Source organism: Entelurus aequoreus, linkage group LG13 (assembly GCF_033978785.1).
Source record: "Entelurus aequoreus isolate RoL-2023_Sb linkage group LG13, RoL_Eaeq_v1.1, whole genome shotgun sequence".
Classification (NCBI taxonomy): Eukaryota; Metazoa; Chordata; class Actinopteri; order Syngnathiformes; family Syngnathidae; genus Entelurus; species Entelurus aequoreus.
In genome coordinates, this window is record NC_084743.1 from 21,629,307 (window position 1) to 21,648,859 (window position 19,553).

General features: G+C 36.6%; 1 protein-coding gene across 1 annotated transcript in view; it reads right to left on the reverse strand.

Moving 5' to 3' along the window:
• Positions 1 to 778: 778 nt before the first annotated feature.
• The window catches only part of LOC133663246 (protein FAM171B-like), a 25,885-nt gene continuing 7,110 nt past the window's right edge, over positions 779 to 19,553 (reverse strand). The window contains exons 2-8 of the mRNA XM_062067578.1: positions 12,304 to 12,537; positions 10,700 to 10,792; positions 10,463 to 10,621; positions 7,042 to 7,212; positions 5,128 to 5,244; positions 4,794 to 4,917; positions 779 to 2,679 (exon numbers count right to left, since the gene is read on the reverse strand). Of these exons, the coding sequence (XP_061923562.1) occupies positions 1,788 to 2,679; positions 4,794 to 4,917; positions 5,128 to 5,244; positions 7,042 to 7,212; positions 10,463 to 10,621; positions 10,700 to 10,792; positions 12,304 to 12,537 (1,790 nt within the window). The 3' untranslated portion in view covers positions 779 to 1,787. The remainder of the gene's footprint in view (positions 2,680 to 4,793; positions 4,918 to 5,127; positions 5,245 to 7,041; positions 7,213 to 10,462; positions 10,622 to 10,699; positions 10,793 to 12,303; positions 12,538 to 19,553) is intronic.

Genomic DNA, 19,553 nt, shown 5'->3' on the forward strand with positions numbered 1-19,553 from the left:
GGACAAATGAATAGAAATAGGCTAGATGAATAAATGAACACTCAATCAGCATGTTAAACCAAACTATAACCTACATTCTTGTATGACAACAGAATGGCTAGCAGAACAGAGGGCAGAGGAAACTACACGTTTTGATTTTGTATTTGCAAGTTGAACTTTACAGATCACAAAAAAGGTCAATTCGGATCGCTAACGTTGTTAGCATAAATGAATGGGATTTAACATAGAAAAAATTAGCATCACGGCTAACGGAGAAATATTTTCGGTTCATTATGAGACTGTGGCGGTACATACACTACCGTTCAAAAGTTTGGGGTCACATTGAAATGTCCTTATTTTTGAAGGAAAAGCACTGTACTTTTCAATGAAGATAACTTTAAACTAGTCTTAACTTTAAAGAAATACACTCTATACATTGCTAATGTGGTAAATGACTATTCTAGCTGCAAATGTCTGGTTTTTGGTGCAATATCTACATAGGTGTATAGAGGCCCATTTCCAGCAACTATCACTCCAGTGTTCTAATGGTACAATGTGTTTGCTCATTGGCGCAGAAGGCTAATTGATGATTAGAAAACCCTTGTGCAATCATGTTCACACATCTGAAAACAGTTTAGCTCGTTACAGAAGCTACAAAAGTTACCTTCCTTTGAGCAAATTCAGTTTCTGGAGCATCACATTTGTGGGGTCAATTAAACGCTCAAAATGGCCAGAAAAAGAGAACTTTCATCTGAAACTCGACAGTCTATTCTTGTTCTTAGAAATGAAGGCTATTCCACAAAATTGTTTGGGTGACCCCAAACTTTTGAACGGTAGTGTAAACCTAGCGAGCTTGCGATATTGGCCGCCAAAATCATTTAACACGTACAGGAACAGCTAGCTAGCTTGAGTGGAAGTCTGCTGAAATAGTCTACAGTCATACAGTACCAAGCAATTACACCTCTATTAAACTTAAATACCATAGATCAAATATATTTACCCCAGTAATATCATCAAAACTTACCCGACTGGATGAAGTCCTTGGGCTCAAATACTAGTGTGGCCTCAATAGCTCTGCTGTGGTGTGTAGCATGCTGGGAATTATCTGTGCATGTGATGGAAGAATGCACTGCACATGTGATGGAGGAATGCACAGTGCAGGGTTGAAATTCTACAAAATTTGCATTAAATCAGGTTGTTTTAGCTAATAATCATGCTGCAAGATCTAGCATGTTGCATTCAATGTTTATACCCATTAATTTCCCATTAATTATCATTAATTCCCATATATTCCCGTTAATTCCCATGGAAAGTTTCCAACTTTGAATATTCCCGGAATTTTGCAACCCTAGCTCACAACGCTGTGCGAAGGCTGTCCTAATTCATTCAAATTCGAAGGCTGCTCCAAATGCAGCCGACGAACACGCCCTCCTTTTCCCTGTATTCGGAGGATGCACCGCGACTATCCTTCATGGCCTCCAAAAGGTCCAGCCTTCTGAGGCTGCGTAGGCCGGGTCCTCCGAAGGATGCAGACCCTGAATTGGGACACAGCTTAGGAGAGCAGCAAGTCGCCTCCTTAACGATGCTGCGCCCTGCTTTTTGCCTGCGGGCGCGACACAAAATGAATGACTGAATTAAACGTTCGTATGCAGAGGCATATTTGGCACCATCTAAAAGTTTGCAAATCGAAATGTTCGCAAATAAAGGGCTTTGTGAATCGAGGTTCCACTGTAGCTCGACGAAACAGGTTCGACTGCACTAATAAACCGCCGATTCACCGTGAGAGAACATTTCTACGTCTTCTTGTTTCACTGTGACGTGGTGTGTTTGCTGCTGGATGTCCTCTTCACAAAAGTGGCGTTCCGCTCCAGAGTGACAGACCTCCTTCCGGGCGTCTGGTTCACCTCGATCATATCCACCCCCGAATCCAAACTAGTCTCTTGGCTTTCCGCCGCTCTCCGCCTCCTCTGCTGCTCCGCCACGGCGTAATGGATCTCGGCCGCAGGTTTGCCCTCCAGGGTCACGAACCAGGCCCGGGGCGGTTGAGACGAGGGCATCCTGGAAAGTTCCGTCGCAGCGTCCATTGAGTGTCTGCTGCTCTTCATCTTACTCAAGGTCTCTGGGACTGAAGCGGATTCCAGAAGACCACACTGGCTCCGAGATTTGTTTGGGGAAATTGGAACCGGAGCATCGCTCAATTTGACAACTTTAGTTTCTCCCTCGTGCTTCTGCATGGCGGTGGAGACGATGGACGGATGTTTTTCCTCGGAATCACAGCAAAAATCCGCCGCCTGCGGCCGAATGGCACTCTTATTCCAGCGGGGCTGCTCCATTTGCTCATCCACTTGGAAAAATGCTGAAGCGTGAAGAATGGCAACAGGCTGGTTGTAAAATAATAAATTGTCTGCTAGGGACGCCGGGACCTTCATCATCTCTGCGGTGCGTGAAGGAATCGGGTCGTTAGGTTCGGCGCTCGCGGCCAAAGCATCGGGATTGGCTATGATATTGGCATTATAGATGGAAAGAGTAACATTGCGTTGATTATCACTCATTTCAGTAAATAATTCTTTCAGGCCTTGCTGAGATTGAGTGACATCACCAGACGACCCTTCGACGTCGTCACTGTTGCACGTGGCGGTGGATTGGTCTTTCCTCGTCAGTGGAAGGATCTGCTTCGCCTTGGTTTCCCTCGCAGAGCGTCTGGAGAAGATGGGATATGTTATGTCACCTTAGCTCACACTGCAAAAAGTCAGTGTTCAAAAACAAGAAAAAAAAAATACAAAAATTAGAGGTATTTTATTCGAACTAAGCAAAATTATCTGCCAATAGAACAAGAAAATTTGGCTTGTCAAGACTTTCCAAAACAAGTAAAATTAGCTAACCTCAATGAACCCAAAAACACCTTAAAATAATGATATTCTCCCTAACAAGTGCACCATTCTTGGTAGCAAAAAAAAAAAAGAGACCTTTTTGCTCAATATGTTGAAAAAATATTCTTAAATTAAGGAAATGCTAGTGCCATTATCTTGACATAATGATATGCGCTCGGCATCACGATTTTTTTGTTCATGCTTGAAGTAAGAATTATTACTTTAAAAAAGTAGTTTTATACTTGTGAGTGTTGATGACACAGCTTTGCATCAGTTGATGTTCTAGTTTCAAGCATGTTTTACTCAATATAGGTCATAAAATCTCAGCAACAAGCTGTAATATCTTACTGAGATCAATTAGGACCAAAACCCTTAAAACAAGTAAAACACTCTAACATAACATCTGCTTAGTGAGAAGAATTGTCTTATCAGACAGAAAATAAGCAAATATCACCCTTATTTGAGATATTTAATCTTACTTAGATTTCAGTTTTTGCAGTGTGATCGTAACATGCAACACTGATGCTACTTGTCGCTGTGGACCAGGGGTGTCCAACTTTTTCCACTGAGGGCCGCACACTGAAATAAGCAAGCATGCGAGGGCTATTTTAATATTTTTCAGTTTCAAAACCAATACAATATATAGATTTTTTTTTTTAACCCTCACGTTTGGACCCACAAGGGACTAAGTCGTAAAAATGAAAAAAAAAAACAAGTCATGTACAGTAGGGAAGGATTCATATGGCCCTATTCCTGGGTGGACCTCGTGTGGGAAGAAGGTGGGGTGGTAGTCATTCTGCAATGCAGTCTGCTGAAAATGATGGAAAGCGCCACTCCACATTGCAACTGATGCTGTGGTCAAAGTAGGGATGGCCCTACATTTTAAGATATTCAACACTCTACTGCCATCTGGGGGCTAAATTAGAATCTGTCACATGTCATGTGTCAGGTAAACCGTGACGAATGGGGCCAGATGAATCCTCTTCCTACTGTATTATTGTGTTTTTTTTTGTTGTTGTTTTTTTCATTCAACCTATAAATCTTCAGATCAACTTCAAGTCTATCTGTCAAGATACATTTTTTTTTTTTTTTTTCAGTAATTTAAGTCTTTTTTTTCAAAACCCTGTTTTTATGGCAAAAACAAAGTGGGCTATTTGATGTGAAATAATTGGAGCCTTAAATAGTTCAACAATTCATAACAACATAGATTTAAAAAAAAAAAATTGTAAGCAATTAGTTTTTTATTTTTTTTATTTCTAAGTCTCACTAAATTTGGAGGGGGTACTTACTAAAGGGCCATACCCATAAAGTGTTGAAAGTGTTTGGGTTTTTTTAACGTTATCTACATCAACTTCAGATTTATCCATCCACTATATGTTTTTATTATTTTTGGTTTGTTTGTTTTATGCCCTTTCAAATGGAATGGAATTCTCTTTATTATTATTAATTCATGGCAGACAGGCAAAATATGCAATATTTCCCCAAAATATTTTTTAAGTAGAATATTTCATGTGAAGCACCGGGTAATTGAAGCCTCGAATATTCAATAATTCATAGTAATTTTGATTCATTATTACTTTTTGGCACTGGCAGTTTTGCAGAAAACAGCCTGCATGACAGCTTTGTGTCATTAGAGTCAACAATGCAACTTTGTCCCGTTACATTTCACTTGTTTGCTCTTTTATTCATAATTGTTATGTTTTTTCAATAGTTATTTTAGAATGTTCAAACTGATACCAATATTGGAACCCCCTAATCGTTCCATCTGTACTTGTTGGTCTTGCAGTCCTCTCAATTGTCTCCAGTAAGTGAAAAACATGCTCTATTATTGAGTTGTAATCTTGCTACTGACTCAGTCATTAAAGAAGATTACACATTTTCTATGTAAAATGACTAATTCCTTAATGGTGAATGACATATGTTCATGTTGAGATGCCTTACTACCTCTGAAATTTGATCAATCCAGCGATTAGACAGGCGAAAATACAAAATACTCCTCCCAGGACACCAATCAGGTACGTTGAGTAATGGACGAAGAAGTCAGTCAGGATGCCAGTTCCAAAGATATCTAACACACATTGAGACAACATAGAGAATACAAACAATTAAGCATTATTTGTTTTAAGTTTCGATATTTTTCATATTCATTGTAGGATACTGTGTATTTAAATATATTGAATTATATTGATTACAAAGAAGAAATATTTCAGCTTTGTTTACGCTATAATTCTAAAACCTAACACCAATACTATTGCATTGCTTAAATGCCCGCACTTACCTCCACTAGTTGGCACAGGTGCAGCAATCCAGTAACCAAGATGAGGAGCGGTCCATGTCCACCTCAGTTTCCCATCTATCGACGCCACAGTCCCCAATCCCTGTCGCATCCATCCACCTAAATGACATAAATAACACAAGTTTGATCCCATGACTCTAAAAATGTTTTTTTTTTTATTGTCCATTTTCTATGCTATACAGTTCGATTCGTTCGAGCCGTCATTATAGTTCATTTTTTTCTTTTTATAAAGCAACAATAGCAGTTATAAGACAAGACGTGGATAAGAATAATTTAAATGTACACCAATTTACACTTTATTGGTGGGAATTGCTCTGAAATATTGACAATAATTAGACTTTTTTTGTGTGTTTTTTTTGTTAACACTCCATAAGGTGGTGCCATATCCCCATGCTTTGAAAATGACATCACTATTTTGAATTTTCACTCACCTAAAAATTTGTAGCACAAGAGGATTTTAACAATACAGTAAAAAGTACACAAATACAAAGTAAGACATAAGATATATATATATATATATATATATATATATATATATATATATATATATATATATATATATATATATATATATATATATATATATATATATATATGTATATATATATATACATATATATTTATATATATATATATATATGTGTGTGTGTGTGTACATATACGTATATGTATATGTGTATATGTATATATAATGTATATGTATGTGTGTGTGTGTGTATATATATATATATATATATATATATATATATATATATATATATATATATATATATATATATATATATATATACATGTATATATATACACATATATGTATATATAATTATATATATATATATAAATAAATAATAATGAACTTAAATTAGTTCAAATAGTAGTATAATTTTATGTTTACATTTTATGTGTGTGTATATACAGTATGTATATAAATTTATACATATATACATATATACATGTATAAATATACTGTATATACACACACACACACATATATATACATATACAGTATATGTACATACATATATATGTATATATATATATATATATATATACCTGTATATATATATATATATATAATTTTATGTTTACATTTTATGTGTGTGCATGTATGTATATAAATGTATATGTATATACATATATACATGTATAAATATACTGTATATACACACACACACATATATATACACATACAGTATACGTACATACATATATATATATATATATATATATATATATATATATATATATATATATATATATATATATATATATATATATACACATACACACACACAAATGTGAATATAAAATTGTACTGTGACCTAATGTATATATATATACTGTACATATATAAATACCCATATATACACACGTATATACTGTATATACATATATATGTGTGTGTGTGTATATATATTTATATATATATATGACACACAGTATATATAGTATCAGGGGTGCGCCGCTAGAGATTTTGGGCCCCATGAAAAGAATCTTTACAGGGCCCCCTGTATTATAATTTCATCATCATTAGGGGCCTCTCTGGGCCCCCCTCCATCATGGGCCCCTAGAATCCGTCTCCTTTACCCCCCCTTTTCGGCGCCCCTGTATACTATATACATACACGTGATTTAATCATTTATTGTTTGGTGGGTTACAGAATGAGTATTAACAAATGAGTTAGTAATTGCTATAATACGAAAAGGGGTAGGATTACATAATCTCTGCTCTTATGTGATGTATCGTATTGTAATTGTATGCATGTTCGGAATAAACTGACACCATAACCATTGAAATAAAGCCTTAATTTTCGCAAAATCCATTTAATTTTATTGCTTTTTAAAGACCCGCGTAAAAAAAAAAAAACACGCAACATGTGCGTGATGGTGTACCCACCAGTAGTGTGGTTATATAACCATGCTGGAACTACATTGGAAGACTGAAGTCCACAGCTGTCAGGAAGAGTTAGGCTGATCTTTATGGGTCCGCTGATATGCAATTCAGTGTCGCCGGAGAAGAGTCGCACACTGACGGCCGCCACTGGAGTCAACTCCATGCTGATATATCCTAGCAAAAGCACAGTGAATACAAAATTCAAATAATAGTTTTCATAAAACACTTAACAGAGACACTGAAAAGGTGTGTTATTGTTTGTGCTTTGGTGCCATCTTTTGTACGAGTTTGCTCACTGCGCTCACTCCAGTATTTCCTTCTGTTGAGTGCCTTGTACGGGAAGTGCAAGTGCCGTTCCATCTTCTAGCCATCCATAGCGTTGCCACCCATATAGTTTCTTCATTCAACGTTTGTAAGTTTTACAATAAAACTAAAACTATTCATACTTACCGGTAGTAAACCGGCACATGTTTGATAGTAATGTTTACATGCATATTTGTCTGCGCTATCATAATGTAATCAAGCTAGCGCCGTTAGCGTTAGCAAATATGCTAATGATATCTGTGTTAGTATTATTAACTTAAAATGGCATTCTGTTTGTATTGCTTCTCTTTCACAAATTCCTCAGTAAACTCACCAAAAGGTCACTTTGAAGTTATTGAGGATGATTTATGTTTTGTTTGATCAGCCGTTTTACTGCCGTGTAACTGGTACCGTTTGGAAACAATTAAGGTATGCAAATAAACATTTACAAAATATTTCTGTGTAAATAACTCATTTCACAACGTATGTATATGCGACGGTGCAGATAATATATGGAAAATTACTTTTTCCTTCGAAAATTTAATGGGTGTGGCTTATGGGTGCTCTATAGTGTAGAACAGGGGTCACCAACCTTTTTGAAACCAGGAGCTACTTCTTGGGTACTGATTAATGCGAAGGGCTATCAGTTTGATACACACTTAAATAAATTGCCAGAAATAGCCAATTTGCTAAATTTACCTTTAACTCTATGTTATTATTGATAATTAATGATATTTATCTTTGTGGAAACACTGATCATCTTAATGATTTCTCACAATTAATATATATAGAAACAGATAAATAACAATATGCAACACTTTTTTAAAATATTTTCTCTAAGTGCACATTTTTCAAATTGAACATTTTCAAATGATCACTTTTAAGACAGTCTTGTGAAATCACAATACCCCATTTTAACTAGCTAGCCACTAACATTTTTGAACAAATCATGAATTACTTTGCACCATGTTTGTACAAATAATAACTCATGTAAAATACAAAAGTCAACTCTCAAATTTTTAAATAAATCATGTCACACTTTGAACTGGACACCAAATCTGTTATCTGTTTCTTTGTCAGTTAGTGAAGACCAAGTCTTTAAAATATTTTTTTGGATTTTAATTTTTTTTTTGAGTTTTGTCTCTCTTAGAATTAAAAATGTCGAGCAAAGCGAGACCAGCTTGCTAGTAAATAAATAACATTAAAAAAAATAGAGGCAGCTCACTGGTAAGTGCTTGTCAAGTGTTTTGCTTTTTTCACTGTGCTTATCCCACACTTGAAGGGATGTACGAATGCTGAATGTGGCTTCTGGATTTCACTCAAAAGACCAGACCATAGTTACTTTTTTCCTTTTATTTTCCTTTAGTTTGCAAGTTTTTCCAACGAAGAAACAGCTTCTTTTTTCTTCTTTAGTCTTTTTAGCAGTCTTTAGCAGTGTTAGTAGACTTTAGTAGACTTTAGTTTCTTTAGCTGTCATTAGCTGTCTTTAGTAGCCTTTAGCTTCTTTAGTAGGTGAAAAACCTTTAAGGACAAAACACCACAAGATTAACATGCTGTAAAAAATCAATCAATTATCAATCCCATAATTTACAATTATTAATCAGGCTATCAAACACTTAACAATTAAACAAGTGCAAGAAAATGGATTAATATTTTCCCTTTAAGTTAATTCAGATTTTAAATAAATTGTCTCAACATAAATGCACCAAGATACATATAAAATACATTTAACACCAGAAACACAATAGATAAATGCAGCAGAAAACCCAATATGCAAATACATAAATACCTAACCAATTAACCACCTATTTTAGATACATATTTAAAATCCATATCCAATATAAATATATTTTTAATTTAGCAGTGAAACACTCAATCTTAAACGCTGTCTGCTGGTAGAAAAATACCCCTTTTCTATGCCCTCACTAGCAGCCAATGATCCAACACAGTTAAATCCAACACTTTATGTTGAGCGACTTCACCCTCCTGATGAAGCAAACTGCTCCAACATTTATCAAACTAAGCAAAGAATATCAACACTTCCTTACCAAACAACAGTTACACAAAACACCATGTGTATTTAGCCTCTCCCCCCCCCCCCCCATCTCACCAGCGCAACAGGTGCGCCACACCCACAAAGAGAAATAAAGTGCAATCTTACCGGCTGTCCGTTCAGCTTTTGGTTATAGTACACTTTTGGCACAACTCTGTGTTATCTGTAATGAACCAAACCTTTCTCCACTCTGCGCTGGCGTCTTTTGTCCTCCTTTATTTGACACAGCTGTCTAATTACCGGGCTCGCGCACCAGCAGACGAGACGGGAGCGCGCCGCGTTATACCTGCGCGTGAACGTAAACTGATAATGCCGAATTATATACATTTCCTGGGGTTGCCTAGGTGAATAGGGATGTGGATGTGCTCTAAAATAAAATATAATTTTATTAAGTGGGGTTTGGCTGGTTGCCAAGAAGCCGCAGTTACGCGCTCGCGCATCAGCTGACGAGAGTGCTGCTATTTGAGCTATTTTTAGAACAGGCCAGTGGGCGACTCATCTGGTCCTTACGGGCGACCTGTTGCCCGCGGGCGCCGCGTTGGTGACCCCTGGTCTAGAAAATACAGTAATTGTGCAGCCCTACCACATAGTCAGTCTTTGTCGAAGCACTAGGCTACAATAAACCCTCTAAACCCTAGCACATAACTGTTCAACTAGTGGTAATGACACCAAACCGGCCCCCGATTTCAGTTCAAAACTTGGAGACTGAGCATTTTTGCAGCAAATTCCTAAAAACACGAGCATGCTCCTGTTGTATATAAGAACTTGGTCCAGTGTAAACACATTGGCAGATCCTTGCATTGACATTTTAACCTCCTAAAGGCTAGTGTTTTACGTAACAGTCTTTTTTTTGCTGAAATGTGTAATTCTCACCAAAGGAATAGACCGAAAATACATGTTCACTGTAGAAGATCCTGGATCTCAAAATAAGACTAATCTTGAAATGTGCTACCTACAACAATTTAGTTGAATAGCCCTGCCCTAGCCTGTTACACAAGTAATATTAAAGACTGAAATGGTGCCACAAACCAAAATTCCTGATTACATTCACAATCTGAACATATCCACCTGATGGGCTGCTTATGATTCCCAAAGTGCTGAGGAAGTCGCCGTCCTCTGAAGGGAACCTGGGGATCGTCAAGTAGGCTTGCAAAGAAGTGATGTCGCTGCTCTCTGTCAGGTTCAGGAGGCTCTTGGGAAACTGGACAATGGGATTCAATGAAGCATCTACAATGTAAACAACAGGGTTTATCATACTATACGTTACTATACTTTCAAATAAAGAAGTCAGTGGAAAGACCGCACCAGATGTTTTGTCAGTGATCAGGAAAGTGTCTTCAAACAGCCAGATGTTTCCTTGAGTGAGGCCGACCAGTGGCATGGTCACTGAGGAAAATACTGAAACGGGAAGAACCATGTGTGAAATGTGTTGTTGGAGATTTGTTGACTGATTAAACTGTGATATCACTGTATGACCTTCAACCTGTTTCCACTAAAGATGTACAGTTTGGTTTGTGTAAGTCTGTGTGTAGTCTTCAGCGCCCTCTTATTGGGAAAAGCGGTATTAGCAGCAGTGTAGTTTGAGGGTGACAGCACAGTGTCACATAGTCTGTCAAAACTGATGAAATGAATGGAATACAATGAAAATCAAGTGTTTTTGTTTTTATAAATACCGTATTTTCCGGACTATAAATCGCTACTTTTTTTAAACCTTGCAGTTTACACAAAGGTGCGGCTAATCTATGGATTTTTCTTTGCTAACGGCTAAATTAAGGAATGGATTAAGCAAAGAATGTACTAAAAGGATCCACTTTAAGAAACTGTTCAAACTCCAAGTGTTTACAAAGTTCAAAGGAAACTAATCCTGATTAACACCTTGAACCTTATTAAAAAAGGAGAACATCTCAAGCAGCGGACTCAGCCGGACTTCCTCTCGTTAATGAAATAATTTTCAATGCCAACAAAGCAAGTATAACTGGTAGAAAACGATCAAATGTGAAAGTAAGGCTCCACTTTTTAAAACGCGCTAACTTGATGCTAATATACATTAACTGTGTCATATATATGCTACTGATTAGCATTGGTGATTTTCAACACCACCAAATTTGGTAATGAAAATTACAACTAAGATGCACGTTACAAAAAAAAAACACCTGGTGTGTAATGAATACAATACTTACAGTATAAACACTGTTTAGGGCGCAACAAAACAAAAGAATGGCACCTACAGTTTAATGGTTGCCTATATACTACTTTGTTATGAACACTACTGCCATCTAACGTCTTGGAATTGCAATTGCATGCAAAGTCTACTTTACAATACTTGATATAATACTAAATGATACTCAGAAGTGTAAGAAAAATATAAATAACAACTGGACAGCGCAGTTATCATTATCAGCTCAGTTTTAAATGTTAAATACAAAATTAAGATTGTATTATTAAACTACTACCATTTGATGACACATGAACACACACAAAAGTACCAAGAATTGCTACCACTGAGTACCGGTAATACTTCCCAAGTACCGGGAATTGGTTCAATTGTGAAAGAGGGAGAACCTGCTACATAATTAGAGACTACTTTACATGCTGAAAAGCAAGGAAAATGAGAAGCAGGAAACAAAAGTGTTTCTGAATGCAAAAATCGTGACCTAAATACTACGTTTACTCTAGTTACCAGATTTGAATTGACATTTTGTTATTTAGTAATGTTTTGTTGGGGTTGTGTTAATTCACTGTAAATAGTTAGACATCTACGAATAATACACACCACTAGAGATTGGACCTTTTTGTCTAATTGTTTTTGTATTTCATCATTTGCATATAAATAATACACATTTGGGATATAAAGCTTAGAATAAGAAAAACTACAGCTAATATTTATCAGGCTCACAGAGCAGACTTACTTGGCGTCCTGACGATTCTGTATGGCAACACCGTGCAGACGTAGCCGTCCCTGCTGGCCACAACCGTGATGGGCAATCCAGTCTGGAAAGGCACTTGGAGCAAAGCACCACCCTCCGGCCCAGTGAGAGCTGTGCTGCTGATGGTGTAGTTGACATAAACATCCACTCTGGCCCGGCTCAGGTACTGATGACTCAGCAATTCAGTGACCTGGACCTTCAGTTGGAAGTTAGAACCTGAGAGGACAGATTACCAATGTGTGGTCAATGTTTTGGATGCAAACCAGTCGACATTAAAACATTGTTTATTCACACCAAAGCATGCGGGGGCCATTTTTGATATTTTTTATTTTCAAAACCAATTTATAGATTTTGTTGTAACCTTTAGTACTCCCCTCACATTTGGAAGCGTCTCAGTGATAAACATTTTTTAAAACTAAGTCATATATTCTTATCTTTTTTTTAATTTTCAGATAGATCAACTTTAAGTCTGTCGATATAAATATTTTTTTTCTTCTTTGTTTTATGCCCTTTTTGTCAAAACCCTGTTTTTTATAGCAAAAACGCAAAATATACAACATTTTAACCCCCAAAAAAACGCTAATTTGGAATATTTGATGTGAAGTAATTGGTGCCTGAAATAGGTCAACAATTCATAACAAAATGTATTTTATAATTTATTACTATTTTTGAGCAATGACAGTAAAAAAAAAAAGAGTCTCACTAAAATTATTGGGTATAAAAAAGGGCCCCACTCATAAGTCTTAAAATTAAGTCATACATTTTTCGAGTCTCTTGATCGACTTCAGATCTATCCTTCGATTATAAGCCTTTAAAATGTTTAAATGTTTGTTTTTTTTGTTTGATTTATGCCCTTTATTCATCAAAAAACATTTTTTTTGTATGACAAATACACAAAATATGCCATGTTTAATTAGGTCGTGCTTTCTTTTTTTTTACTTTTAAGTCTCTTGATCAACTTTGGATCTATCCTTCGATTATAAGCTTTTATTATTTGTTTATGTTTTTTTTGTTTAATTTATGTCCTTTATTCATAGAAAACCTTTTTTTTTTGGCAAACACACAAAATATGCAATTTTTAATTAGGTCATGTTTTGATTTTTTTTTACTTTAAAGTCAACAATGAACTTTGGATTTATCTGTTTTTATTATTTTTTTGTGTGTGTGTTTGTGTTTTTTTTGTTTTATGCGCTTTTTTCATAGAAATCAGTGTTTTATGGCAAACACACAAAATATGCAATATTTACCCCAAAAAACTTTTAAAAGTGGAATTTTCGATGTCTTGTAATTGGAGCCTTGAACAACAACATAGATTTTAATTCATTAATAGGGCCCCACTCATAAAAGTGTTAAAATTAGGCTCTACATTTTTTTTTTAACTTTCAAGTAAGTCTCGAGATCAACTTAAGATCTACACGTTTGTTATTTTAATTTTTTTGTTTGTTTTGTGCACTTTTTTTTTTTTTTACATAGAAAACATTATTTTTAACGTCAAACGCGCAACATATGCAATATTTACCCCCAAAAACATTTCAAAGTGGAACATTTGATGTGATGTAATTGGAGCTTAGAATAGATCAATCATTCATAACAACATTGGTTTTGATTCTTTTTTTTTTAACGATGATAATTTAAAAAAAATAAAAAAATCTCCAAAAATTCTTGGGGATACAAAAGTGCCCCATTAATTAAAGTGTTCAAATTTGGTCATTTGGTCAAATTTTCAACTTCATTTTCGAACTCCCCCTTTGTCATTGCGGCCCAGTGGCAACCGTAATAACGTGAACAATGCTCATTACTTTGTAAAATACGATATTTGGGGTTAACTTAATGGTCGGTACTGATACCCCGCAGATGTGTGATTTATTGCTTTCACATGGGCTGAGCTCCTACGGGATAACACACAACCTAAATCATGCATTAACTGAATGAAGGCGCTTGTAGTTCCAAATAAAGCAGACACAAACCCCTTGGACGACGACGACAGGAAACCAATTGGTGGAACCCTGCAGCATTATCGATGAAGTAATCCCACAAGAGTTTCAAGACATTTTAGTAATGTACTCTTTGATGTTTGTACTCGAATAAATGCTAACAAGATTATGTACATTACATGTTGTACTAGTTAATGGTATGCATATATTTGCATGACAATGTCTTCAACTTCTCTATTTGTTAACCAAATGTAATATTCAGCCTGCTAAACATTCTGTAATTGAGGACTGTCGACCATAACATGTAATAAAATACTATACATGTTATTTCAATCTTCTACAAAATGCCCCCCTACATACCTCAACAGATGTACTGGCATTTATGTAAGTAGAAATATCACGGATTACATTACAAAACCACTTTGATGATCAACATTTAAGCCATTTTTAATTTTGATTAACAGTAGTTGGACCGAATGTGATGCGCAGCACTATTATTTTGATGCCGCAAGTGTGTGATTGTTTTAAGAAGAGGTGTCTTGACAACGGACAATAAAGACAATAAAAAAATGTGCCTCTCGATCTTTTCTTTCTGCTGAGCTTGTATTCTATTTTACTAAACCAGTTACAGTAACTGTCAGAATAATTGTATCTAAGTTATCACAAAACTTTGTGTTTCCATGAGTTCCCGGCGAGAGGACAAAAGCTGTCTTTGAATTTACCAATCAAAAGGCTTGTAAAACTCCACTGTGTACGATGAGAAGCGACAGGAAGGTGTCGGTTTCTTTGATCGATTGTAATCCACAGGAAGATCTTGTCTTGACCCGAGATCTACAAAGCGGAGAGGACGCAGAACCTGATGCAAGCTCCAGGCATCTTTTCTTTGAACTGTATTGTGACCAAAGGCGACGGCTGTTTACGACCCCCCTCCCTTTAGAAACAGCTGTTGCCATGTAATCAGGGAAAGTCCAAATAAAAGAGGAGGCGTGCAACCTTTCGTCAGAGCGTGGTGGAAGACTGTGCAAAGAGTACAGCCCAGGCGTTTCTCCTCATTGAGCTAAATTGAATCCTGTCTCTGTTTAATTCCTTGCTTCTTGTCTGTTTAATCGATGTCATCGGTGTTTGAGCCTGACAGTAACAATCTACATTTCATGTTATCAGTGCAACTGTAATCTAAACATGAACGTGAAGCTCCACCTCTCTGAATGCAAGCACTCCAGCAAGCTTTTGCTCCAACGGTTATTGATAAAATTGGTCTTGTCTTTTCGGAAGACTGACTCGCCATGGCTTTGGACCGGGCCTTTCTGGGTTTCTTTGTCTACGGCTGCTCGCTATTTTTTTCCCCCCGCTTGCGGCTCAACAGTGACTGAATGCAGATAAATGTCCAGGACGCGTGCATGTTAATCGCGCTTCAAAAAACTTAGCGTCGTTAAAGGAAATTATAGTTAAGGCATTAACTTTGACAGCCCTAATAACGACACGTCATTGTGTGCAGTCGTTCTCTGTCATAATTTGAAAACCTTTACTTGAAATGGTATCGTTCAGCCGACTGAGATTTTAAAAAGAACAAAAAAAAAACAGTGCAGACATGATAATACTTGCTTGTGTGTGTGTGTGTGTGTGTGTGTGGGTCTGCCATTGCATCCGAAGTGGGGGTGTCTCGTGCCAGATTACAATAATCTCCCCATTTGGCTGAATGAAGCATGTTGCAAAGAGGTTTATGATGAGGATTGAAATGGGCCATCTGAGGCCTTTGATGTCCATCCATCCATTTTTCTACCGCTTGTCCCTTTTGGGGTCGCGGGGAGAGCTTGACTGCGTGGGTTCCCTCCGGGTACTCCGGCTTCCTCCCACTTCCAAAGACATGCACCGGGGGATAGGTTGATTGGCAACACTAAAATTGGCCTTTGATGTGAATAATAAAAAGATCCCATGTCGTTTGCTATGCATTTAAAGGTAGGTCCCCTTTGTGTGTGTAGTCCCTTTCTGCTGTAGTGGCTGCTGGTTGCAGGAGCTGTGATGTTTCCCTCTTGTTTTTACCTTGTTTTTTGGGGGACTTTTTGTATCTTCTAGACCTCCACCCCAGATCCCACCTCACTCCTACCCACTTCTCTAAAGTGGGCTGGCTCAAGGTGGAGGACAGAGTTAAACAACTTGCACTGAGCCTAGTCTATAAAATCCGCTACACCTCCCTGATACCGAAGTACATGTCAAACTACTTCCTTAACGTAAATGACCGCCATAACCACAACACCAGGATTCCAAACTAACAAAGGTCTTAATTCATTCTCTTTCTATGCCACATCAATGTGAAATGCGCTCCCAACAGGTATAAAAGAAAGGACATCTCTATCCTCCTTCAAAACCGCAATAAAAGTTCACCTCCAGGCAGCTACAACCCTAAACTAACACCCTCCCCGGATTGCTAATAATCAAATGTAAACAATCAAATGCAGATACTTTTTCTTATGCCTTCTGATCTCTCTCTCTCTCTCTCTCTCTCTCTCTCTCTCTCTCTCTCTCTCTCTCTCTCTCTCTCTCTCTCTCTATGTCCACTACTTGATGTCCATATCGTACCCGCCCCTCACCCCCTCTCCACACCCCTGATTGTAAATAATGTAAATAATTCAATGTGATTATCCTGTGTGATGACTGTATTATGATTATAGTATATATGATAGTACAGGGGTCACCAACCTTTTTGAAAGCAAGAGCTACTTCTTGGGTACTGATTAATGCGAAGGGCTACCAGGTTGATACACACTTAAATAAATTGCCAGAAATAGCCAATTTGCTCAATTTACCTTTAACTCTATGTTATTATTAATAATTAATGATATTTACACTTAATTGAACGGTTTAAAAGAGGAGAAAACACGAAAAAAATTACAATTCAATTTTGAAACATAGTTTGTCTTCAATTTCGACTCTTTAAAATTCAAAATTCAACCGAAAAAAAGAAGAGAAAAACTTAAAAAAATAATTTATGGAACATCATTAGTAATTTTTCCTGATTAATATTAATTTTAGAATTTTGATGACATGTTTTAAATAGGTTAACATCCAATCTACACTTTGTTAGAGTATATAGCAAATTGGACCAAGCTATATTTCTAACAAAGACAAATGACTATTTTTTCTAGATTTTCCAGAACAAAATTTTTTTTTTTTTTTTTAAAAAGACTTTGAAATAAGATTTAAATTTGATTCTACAGATTTTCTGGATTTGCCAGAATAATTTTTTTGAATTTTAATCATAATACGTTTGAAGAAATATTTCACGAATATTCTTCGTCGGAAAAATAGAAGCTAAAATGAATAATTAAATTAAAATCTATTTATTATTCTTTACAATAAAACATTTTTTTTACTTGAACATTGATTTAAATTGTCAGGAAAGAAAAGGAAGGAATTTAAAAGGTAAAAAGGTATATGTGTTTAAAAATCCTAAAATCATTTTTAAGGTTGTATTTTTTCTCAAAAATTGTCTTTCTGAAAGTTATAAGAAGCAAAGTAAAAAAATGAATGAATTTATTTAAACAAGTGAAGACCAAGTCTTTAAAATATTTTCTTGGATTTTCAAATTCTATTTGAGTTTTGTCTCTCTTCGAATTAAAAATGTCGGGCAAAGCGAGACCAGCTTGCTAGTAAATAAATACAATTCAAAAAATAGATGCAGCTCACTGGTAAGTGCTGCTATTTGAGCTATTTTTAGAACAGGCCGGCGGGCTACTCATCTGGCCCTTACGGGCTACCTGGCACCGCGTTGGTGACCCCTGTGATCTGTATCATGAATCAATTTAAGTGGACCCCGACTTAAACAAGTTGAAAAACTTATTCGGGTGTTACCATTTAGTGGTCAATTGTACGGAATATGTACTTCACTGTGCAACCTACTAATAAAAGTCTCAATCAATCAATCAATCAATCAATCTGCACTTCAACCACACAAATTCCCTACTGTGGGATGAACAAAGTCTATCTTATCCTAAACAGTAAGTCATTCAAATGTCCTAACTTCAAAGGAAAAAAGTTTCCAAGCCCGAGAAAACTCAAAATGATTCTGGCAAAAAGAAAGACAGAGAAAAATTGGGAAATAATACTGTTACCTAACAATTTAAGCCGTTTATCTTCAAAGTTGCTAGGTATGTCCACTCTTTTTTTAAACCAGTAAAGATGTACGCATAATGCAAGAAAAGAGGAAAAAATAGACCATAATCATGCTGATTGGTTGGTTGCATGAGACCACCAGGCAGCACTAACAGATGGTCCTGCAGAGACTTATTTCCAGAAACCCCCCACAACCCTCAGCCACTCCCACGGATAGAAACATGGGCAGCCTTGTTTGTGTTAATATGTGTGTGCTGTATTGGAATTAGGTCATACATTCCACAAAAAGAGGGAAATGCAAGACAAATCAGTCTCAAGTGTAGGTGCAGATATACAATGTAGGAACGATGAAAAGAACTGCTGATCGATGTCAGATGCTTGCTGGAGAATCCTCCTATGTACAGTCATAAGACTAACACCCCCAGAGTCAAATGATTCCTTCCTCAGCCACTAAGAGGACAATAATGTTGACAACCTACAGGACTATGCAAAGGCCACCATGAAGTCTATTGTTATAATGACCATGTTGGAAGCAGTCACTCTGACATAGTAACGTTAAAGACTAAGCTTCTTTTGCATGATTCTGGAAAATATGTCAATCAGAATGTTCTTGCTGTGAATTGAGATGATAACCCTAAGAAGCATTGTCCTTTGTATTTGTTTTTTGCCTGCAGTGGTACCTCAACTGACCAGTGTTTTGAGATATTAGCTGTCTGCCGGGCTAATTGTTATGTTTTAAGTTGCGAGCTGTATTTAGAAGGTCGTAAACAAGTTTTTGATGCTCTACTGTAGTAATTAGACATTTTTTTCCCATATCCGATATTCTGATATTGTCCAACTCTTAATTAACCGATTCCGATATCAACCGATACCGATATATACAGTCGTGGAATTAACACATAAATATGCCTAATTTTGTTGTGATGCCCCGCTGGATGCATTAAACAATGTAACAAGGTTTTCCAAAATAAATCAACTCAAGTTATGGAAAAAAATGCCAACATGGCACTGCCATATTTATTATTGAAATCACAAAGTGCATTATTTTTTTTAACATGCCTCAAAACAGCAGCTTGGAGTTTGGGACATGCTCTCCCTGAGAGAGCATGAGGAGGTTGAGGTGGACGGAGTTGGGGGGGGGCGGGATTGAGGTGGGGAGGTAGGGGGTAGCGGGGGTGTATATTGTAG